Here is an 8632-nt window from a genome sequence, read left to right as displayed (position 1 = left end):
ACAGGGGCAGGCCCAAAGTCTTGGGCTGTGGAATACGGCTATGTGAAAATGGGAAATGTCTGGTTCTGTAGTTTTTCCTATCTTCTCTGGAGAACGCGTAGACATGAAGTTTAAAAGGAGGTAATGGGCAGGAAAGGGTTCTGAGAGCCTCTCAGATGGGTGAAGTACGTGAGTTTTTTGAGTTTTGCTGTCAGGGAGCCTATTGGACCTCCTTCCTGGCTGCAGTCTAAGGGTATGAGTTCCCTGTTGTGAATTTAGTTCACTTGTAAACTGAAGTAGGAATGAGTTAGTAGGGCAGAGATCATGAAAGTGGTTGCCTTACAATTCAGTAATTCCCAGCACCTGAGCCTTGCAAGTTCAAGATGAAACACAGCCTGGAGAAAGTGAAGAACCAAGGTGATCAACAAACAGCAATCCCCAGGGCCCCAAATGACTTGTCTCCAGCTAAATCTAGCTTCATCAAAATGTGCACTCAAAACCAAGTTACCCTTTGGGTGCCTCAAGCCCAAGCTCACAGCCAGTAGGGGAGGCCTCCTGTTCCCTGGGCAACCATTCCCTCACACGTCAGATGGGAGAGGGGCACTCACCCTGAGCTGAGCTGAGAACTAGGGGAACACAGAGAAAACATGGTCCTGACTCCAAGGCGCTCACAAGATGGAGTGAAGGCTAATCCACTACAAAGTATCAAGAGATAGCAAAAGCTGGTCAGCAATTGACGATTCACAAGGGCTCTTCTGCACAAAACCATTTAATAGTAGAGTGGGGATGGGGAGCGGCAAAGCAAAGGCACCATCGGGGTGTCAGAGTGGGGCTGGGGCCAAGCCAGAGGTAGAAGCCAGTGGTCAGAGCACACCCCCGCCCCAACCAGCCAAGGGTTCCTCTTGTCCCCTTTTGCTGTCCCCTGACTTTAACCCCAGGGCCAGTGCCTTGCCTCCAGTGGAGGAGGGGCCATCTTTAAGGTGGCTGTTGCAGCAGATGCGAGGCTACCCAAAGGTTCCTACCCTGGGTGGACTGGGGGCATTGAATGGACGCCCTGACATTCATGGATCGGAGACCTGGATCCAAACAGACTGTCCCTTCAGGCATCCTTGGCCAACACCCTTACCCAGGGTCCCTATCTGGGAATAATACCTTGGGGTGTTGAGGATCCTGTCTAAGGATTCTTGGGTGGGTGTTGTAAATTGTAAGTACCTCCCCCACTGGGATGTTACTGACATGGTGCTCTTTCCCTGCTTGCTAAATGGGGTGCCTGGTGAGCCGGGCTCTACACTCTGCCAGCTCTGCCTGCCTGGTAATGCTCCCCTTGAGTGGGCAAGAGTTGGGGTGAGGGGCAATGGTACTGGGCCATGTCTGGGGACAGGGCAGGAAGGGCCTGCTCTTGGCCATGGCAGAGGGGCGCCCAGACTGCACCAGCTCAAGAGGTACTGGGATGTTGTGTCCTGCCTGAATCCTCAGTGGCCACTGCTTCCTCGGTCCCGGCTGTATAAGGGAATCACGAACACAGAGATGTCATCATAGGACACCTGTCCTTCTCCCATGGGTCCATCTTCGGTCTCCTGTGTACTGTGGATCAGCATTTGGGCCAGCTCCGAGAACCTGTGGAGACCATCCTGAAGATGCACCTCGGGGGCAGGGCCGGCTCTCAGGAAGAACCCACTGCTCAGGACTAGACCCTTGGGGACCCAAGCAATGCAGTCCGACTGTGGGGCCAGGCAAGCCCCAAGCCTGAGAAGGCCTTAGGTTGGACCAGAGTTGACCCAGAGATTTTGGGGAAGGAAAGAATCGTCAGCCATCCCCAGGAAGCTTGAGACAGCCCTGATGCTTGCCACCTGCCCTGAGCCAGGCTCATTGTCAGGGCCATCTTCTCAGCTATAACTACTTGGTGCTGCTGACACCAGCCTAGGCCCAGGCAGATCCCCAGCAGCTACAGTACCTATGTGGGTCCTCTCGGTTCGCAGGTAGGAAGCGCCGCACCAGCCGTGCCACCTGCTCATTGGACAGGACGTCCCAGAGCCCATCAGTTGCCATGACAACCACATCCTCCTCCTGTGGCTTCAGCTGGTCCACATCCAGCACAGTCACCTGCAAGCAAAGCCCAAGGAGCCCTCACACCCCTTTCCCAGCCCCCACTAGCCTTATCATCCACCTTTCCGGACAGATGGAAGTTGGGGTGGGCCATATGACCCCCTCACCTGTGGGACAGAGAGCAAGAAGGGCTTAAGCTGGATATTCGTGTCCAAGACTCTGAGCTGATGGTCTCCCAGGCCCCGGGAGACGGCCAGTGTTCCCAGTAACCGAGCCTGGGGGCAAGGGAGTGTGAGGGGATGACAAGAAGCCCGAGCAGATATGCAAGTGTCAGGCTCTAGCACCGCAGCACACGGGGAGAGGGCGACGCCACCCTGGGGAGCCCGGGGCTGAGGGAGAAACACACTGGCCTGGGAGTAGAGCCCAGGACACCAGCCACAGCCACCACCAAGGGACAAAGGAGCACCCACTGCTGCAGGGGGCACTTTAAGAGGGCTTCCTGGAGGGGAACCAGGCACTGACCTGCCTACCCTGTCCGTGGATCAGTGGGTACTTGAGATCGGACTTCTCCACGTACTTGTAACTCCTACGAGGAGCAAACCCTGCATTGACCCAGCCCCTCCTCCAGCTACCACACCCTCACAGTACCCCCAATGCCCAAAGGAAGGGGACTACTGCAGAGCACGTAGCTGCGCCAGGGCCCCAGGGCTCTCCCTTCCCACCGTGTCCCCCACTCCGCCTGGCTCACCAGCCATTCATGTGGTGATCCCTGAACAAAACCTTCTGGCCCAAGTCATCCCCCTTCAGCCGTCGAGGGAACTCCAGTCGGGTGAACTCACCAGCCAGAAGCTCGGGGTAAAAAAAGGCCTGGGGTGGGGAGGCCATGCTCAGGTCAGGCTCCCTCCTGTGCCCTCTGGTGGCCCTGGACCCAGGAGTCGGGGCCCCACAGCCTCCCTCTGCCAAGGGCACCTACCAGCTGCTGGATCCGCTGCCGCTCGGTCTCCGGGGTGAACTCAGAACTCAGTGGCCGCACTTCATCTCTCCGTACCAAGATGGCCCTGGGGGCAGGGGGCAGGGAGGCAGGGGTCTGTGAGGCAGCCTCCACCCATGGCCTCCCTCTTGCTGGCCCCTCCTCCAACCACCAGAAGCCAGCTCTGCCAATGCTAACAGCTTGCTCAAAGCCCTCCATGACACCTGTGGCCTACAGGTAAAGGCTCAGCCCTTTGGACTGGCACTTGAGGCCCCTGCCTGCCCTGGGCAGCCTGGCATTCCACTGCCCAGCCTCCACTTGCCACATGCCAGGTACACACACAAAAACGAGCCAGTCATCCTCCTGATGTACACCCCACAGCTTTCAGCTCCGTTTCACTGTCTCCGCTTCTTCTGGTGCCCACCTGCCCACCCTTCAGGGCTCACTCACCTGCTATCTCCAGCATTGGCCACATATAGCTTTCCCTGTAGGGACACGGCCACCAGGGCTGTGCAGCCGCCCACCTGGCCTGAGGCCTCCAGCTCTCGTCCAATCACTTCATCCTGGGGCAAACCAAGGACACCTCAGCGGCCGCCTTTACTGCCACCATACCGTCCTGCCCCCGACTCCCATGCTACAGTTCGCCTCCCCGCTGGCAGGCCTGGCTGGCCCAGTTCAGGCATCCCTATGGTAGGGAGATCTAGACATGTTCCCTGGGAGGAGGAAAACCAGCCCCAGGCCAAAAGAGTGTGCAACAAGATACAGGAGAAGCACCAAGCCCATAGTAGGTGCTGGATAAATGGGAGGGGTTAAGAGAATGGAGCCCTGGTGGCGTAGTGGGTAAGAGTTCAGGCTGATAACCAAGAGGTCAGCAGTTTGAACCTACCAGCCACTCCTTGGAAACCCTACTCTGTCCTATACAGTTGCTATGAGTCGGAATCAACTCAATGGCAACAGGTAAGGGTAAGGGTACGATGACCATGATAGCCACTAGTGAAGAACAAACAAATCCAGTCTCATCCTCCCAATGCGAAGATACAGGGTGACCACCATCGTGTGCAAGGATCCCCACAACCCAGAGTACCCTCAGGTCACTCGGGCAGACCCTGGCCTCCTGTCTGGGCCAAAGGCCACACTCACACATTCCTGGAAGGCGCTCTCCAGAGCCCCGATAACCACGTCTTCTGTCCGGATGCCCTTTTCCTCCACAAACTGGGGGTCACTGGGGCAGACACAGCGGCCGCTGAGGTTCATTGGAGGCTGAGTGGCCACCACGCCCTCTACTACAGCCTCCAGCTGCCGGCGCAGGCAGGAGTGCAGGGTGTTGGCAGCCAGGATGGCTGCCGTGGGACCGCCGTGCCCATCAAACAGGGCCCAGTAATGACCTGTGAGGAACTGTACAGGAAGGGCTCAGCACCAGGCCCCGCCTGGCTTCCCCAGCTGTCACCTGGGCCAGCCTGAACCAGAACACAGGACAGCAGGGCAGGAACCTCAGCTGGCAGTGCGTCCTAGCCCACCTCTGCGAGGGGCTCAGGCCCATTGCACTCACCTCCACTGGGCACAGTGTCAGCCACTCCTCGTCCTCTTCAGTCGCAAAGTCAGATCTCCGGATGCTCAGCTGTCCACAGGCGGCCTGGTCCTCATTGAACTCAGATTTCTCTGCGTTGATGATCCTGAGGCCAGGAAGTGATCAGTGACCCTTCAGGGATACACCCACACCCCCATGACAAGAGACCTGAGCCGGCGCACAGAGAGAGGAGCACCCCCTCTGAGGTAGCTACAGCTCTGTGCTATCCCTGACAGACACCTAGACAACCACCATTTCAGTTTCCTACCCGGCCAGTGACCTCATGCTAAGGAAAAACTCAGAGCCCAGCCCTCTGGAGCCTTCCTGCTGACTTGGGCTGGGAGGTCAGGGTGCAGCTGCCCAGGGAGATCTGGGGTTCCCTTTCCTATCTCAGCCCCATCTCAGCGTGGGCCCCTCTCACCTGTCCCATACAGGCAAAGCCAGGGCAGATGTATGTGTGGGCGTATTGATCTCCAAGACCCAGAAGGCTGGAACTCTACCCAGTCTCACCTCCTGGGGTGCAGGTCCTTTCCCACCCCCAACCCTCTCTGAAGGAGGCTGGAGTCCCAAAGAAAAGGCTGGGAAGGGATAAGGGGGGAGGGTTGTCAAGGGTCCCATAGTGAGGACAAGAGGGTTATCCACAAGGTGGGGTGGAGGATGTCGCTCACTCAGCCTGTGTTCTGGGTCAGCTCAGGGCCCCAGGCTGGATCGGGGAGGGGGGGTCGCCCCGGGGTGGGGGCCGCCCCGGGGTGGGGGTCGCCCCGGGGTGGGAGCACTCACTCGGCATAGCCCGCGTTCCAGGGCAGCACACGGCCCCGCGCTGGGCTGCGCACGGGTCGGACGTCCCGGCAGCGCGAGGCGTCGGCTGCGCTTGGGCCTGAGACCGAGCCACGCAGGAAGCGAGGCCGCCGGTAGGGGACCGGGCTGGCACGGGGCCCGGGCGGCCGTGGCGCGGGGAGCGGACCCCCAGGCAGGAGGCGGCGCCGGAACCAGCCGGCGGACATGGCGTGGCGGCAGGGGGCTGCCCGCGGAGCGCCGGGGCGGGAGTGCGGGGCCGGACATCACCCTCCCGCCCCTGGGAGGAAGAAACTGGCCTGGGGGGCGGGGCCCGGGCGGTGACGTCCCCAAACCTCAACCTCTCGCGGCTGGTGCCCGGTCTGTCGGGCTCCTAAGTCATCACAACAACCCTTAGAAGCAAGCGGTGTTACCGACCCCACTTAAAAAAAAAAAAAAACCCTTGCCTTTGAGCCGAGTGCCACTCATAGCGACCCTATAGGACGGAATAGGACTGCCCCATAGGGTTTCCAAGGAGTGGCTGGTGGATTCGAACTGCCGACCATTTGGTTAGCAGCCAAACTCTTAACCACAGCCCCTCCATACCCCACTTTAGAGGCAAGAAAACCGAGGCCTAGACAGGTGAAGTCAACCCGTGTCCCACCAGTTGCATTGAGCAGGTTTGAATGCTCGCTGCATGTGCGGGGCACTAGCCCTTGAGAGGGAAAAAATCGTTCTCCCACCCAACAGGGGTGTGTATGTGGGGGGGCGGGGGGGAGGGGACGTTGATCACAGAGACCGTGGGCCTTCAGGCTGGGTCAGTGTCCCAGGCAGGGCCTCAAGCTTCCTCCCACTGAACTCAGACCTTACACAAGGGGAAAATGGGGACAGGATGTCCTTGAAGGTGTCAGATCATACGTTGCCTAAGAGTGTCTTGGAGCGCAGTGTCCCCTCAGGCGGCCTCATTCCTCACTCACTCAGCCTGGCACCCGCCACCCTCAGATGGGTTTTGGTGGTCACCCTGGCCTCCCTGATCTGGAGACTCTGCTCCCACCTGGAACCAGACTCCCAGACTGCCGCCCCTCTGACCAAGATGTCCTGTCTGGGCAGCAGGACTGATGGACAAGAGGGAGATCCATTTTTAAAGGGGAATTCCGGGTCCCAAAAAGGCTCCACTGGTCAGTTCAGACCTAGGACCAAGGGAAGTGAAATACTGTCATCAGGGCTGGGGGCAAGATGTTGTAGTCTCTTAACCTCTGGGTAGCTGTCACCATGGGGACAAGGAGTGTTCTCCTTCATATCTGCATGTGCACAAAGCACTTTATCACCTTTTTGCACTTAAGCCCTACTCCCTGTGCAGGTCTAGTATTTTCACTTCATGAAGGAGGAGTCTGAGGCCCTTAGGCCCAGGGAGGGGAAGTCTCCCCGCACACAGGGCTGTGATATTTCCATTATGACGCTGCAACTGACTCAAAACTGCCTTCAGGGTATTTCTCTTCCGCTTTTCTCCTCCGGGAAGGCAGGGCTTTCAAACTCAAAGCCCCTGAAGCCCTGTAGCTCTGTGTCCCCAGGGAGGGTGACAGGAGAAAGCTCTACATTCGCCTCTACTCCCAAGCCCCAGCTCAGGCTCAGCAGAACCACTTCCTTCTGTTGGCCAGCTCTGCCCCACTGGGAGTTCCCCAGGCCGTTGGAGGAGGGTTCTTGGAACAGGGAGCTGTACCCTCCCTCAGGTGGCTCACTTCCAAAGCAGCCTGGGGGCTAATTTACTGAAACTACTGTGTGTGCCAGGCCCCACACAGGGCACAGGAGCACAGTGCTAGCAGAGATGAGCCAGATGCCTGCCCACTGAGCTCCAATACAGTGATGGTAGAGGCCCTGGCACTGGGGGTGGTGCTTGATCCAACTGTTGAGGGGGTGGGCTAAAGGTCAGGAAACTTTCCAAAGGATATCTGAGTTGAGACCTGTCATTGGGACAGAAATGAACCGAATGTTGACGGGTGGAAACCCCAGGTTCTGCTCAGTGCAACTCGTTTCAGCCAATAAACAAGAGACAGAGGTAGGAGAGTAGAAAGGAGCCTTTATTTCATTGTACAAGGAAAGGAGCAGTTGGGGATACTGCTACCAAGACTGCTCACCAAGGGCAAGGGGGAAGGTTACTTTTAAGGGGTTTAAAGTAGGAAGTTCACACAAGTTACATCAGCAACATTCTTAATCACACTACACAGGTGCCATGGAGTTTACATATAACTTTGTGAATCACATGTCAGAAAATGGCAGTTAAACTCTACCCAGAGGCTGGGAAGTCACTATGTATGAGGTATTTAATGAGCTAAAAGGTTATTCAGGATATCAACATGGCGCTTAAACCAGTTTCCACCTATTTCCTCAAGTTTTGGACAGCAGTTAAGGAGAAGGGAACCAGGATTTTAAAGTAAAGCTATGGGGCATGTCTACCAGGCTGCCTGAGGCAGTGGAATTTTCTGCAGCCTGGGGACCTTTGTCTTACAGGGACCCTGGATGGGGCAAGCCCAGTTCAGTCTGTGGGGTTACCTCCTCACCCCTACCAGTTGATTGTTCAGAGGCTTTTAAAGTTTGAAATTAGAAGAAATAACACAGTCTATTTTCCAAGCCACTGCCCCAGTCTCACCTAGGCAGGGTGCAAGTCCTATCCTCTAAGCTGCATTCACAGAAGCTTCTGGCAGCCAGATGACATAGGCAGTTGGTTGCCCAGCTTAGCCATCTGGAGCCATGTGGAGTCCTTTGGCAATTTCATCCTCCCTGTTCCAAGGTGACCTGAGTGTTCCTTCAGTGCTACCCAGTCTTCCCTGGCTCCCCACACTTCTCTCCTAGGTGCCTCTGCTTTTGCCTAGATCCTATGCCTGGCTTTGATTTACTCCCTCATGTTGCTAAAGCACGTCCTCCAACAAGGATTACTGGGAGGTAATTTCCTGAGTCCTTGCAATTCTGAAAGGAGCCCTGGTGATAGAGTGGTTAAACACTCAGCTACTAACCAAGAGGTTGGCAGTTTGAATCCACCAGCTACTCCATGAGAAAGATATGGCAGTCTCCTTCTGTAAAGCTTACTGCCTTGGAAACCCTATAGGGGCAGTTCTACCCTGTCTTGTAGCGTCGCTATGAGTTGGAATCAACTAGATGGCAGCAGGTTTGGGTTTTTTTGTTTGTCTTTCAAGTCCGAAAGGGTTTGTATTCTGTCCTTGTTCAGAATTGTGACTGCTCTGTTCGTTGTCTTTTGGCTCCACTGCTGCTGCTGGAATCTGGTGCCCTACTCACTGCAG

At 56.7% G+C, this 8632-nt stretch overlaps 1 protein-coding gene across 2 annotated transcripts; it reads right to left on the bottom strand.

Annotated features, from left to right (window-relative positions):
- Positions 1 to 730: 730 nt before the first annotated feature.
- Positions 731 to 5655, bottom strand: PPM1M (protein phosphatase, Mg2+/Mn2+ dependent 1M). Of its 2 annotated transcripts, XM_049862304.1 has the most exons (10): positions 5343 to 5655; positions 4545 to 4668; positions 4136 to 4390; positions 3446 to 3558; positions 2999 to 3083; positions 2774 to 2892; positions 2548 to 2611; positions 2193 to 2300; positions 1934 to 2082; positions 731 to 1596 (listed from the first exon to the last, which is right to left on the bottom strand). In XM_049862304.1, exons 1-10 carry the CDS (start codon positions 5564 to 5566, stop codon positions 1452 to 1454), a joined length of 1386 nt encoding a protein of 461 aa, XP_049718261.1. In that variant the 5' UTR covers positions 5567 to 5655; the 3' UTR covers positions 731 to 1451. The 2 variants fall into 2 exon arrangements, with proteins under 2 accessions (XP_049718261.1, XP_049718262.1); XM_049862305.1 differs by lacking the exon at positions 2193 to 2300.
- Positions 5656 to 8632: the final 2977 nt, after the last annotated feature.

Source organism: Elephas maximus, chromosome 20 (genome assembly GCF_024166365.1).
Source record: "Elephas maximus indicus isolate mEleMax1 chromosome 20, mEleMax1 primary haplotype, whole genome shotgun sequence".
NCBI lineage: Eukaryota > Metazoa > Chordata > Mammalia > Proboscidea > Elephantidae > Elephas > Elephas maximus.
Note: the sequence above shows the minus strand (reverse complement) of the source record. Positions and strands in the feature narration are given on the sequence as shown.

Bases quoted from the DNA above. Each gene is read 5' to 3' on its own strand.
- PPM1M (XM_049862304.1), bottom strand. From the start codon at position 5,566: ATGTCCGCCGGCTGGTTCCGGCGCCGCCTCCTGCCTGGGGGTCCGCTC. The intron at 4,669-5,342 runs GTGAGTGCTCCC...TCCTGGCCTCAG, and splicing joins TGGAACGCGGGCTATGCCGA to GATCATCAACGCAGAGAAAT. The intron at 2,083-2,192 runs GTGAGGGGGTCA...CTTTGCTTGCAG, and splicing joins TCTTGCTCTCTGTCCCACAG to GTGACTGTGCTGGATGTGGA.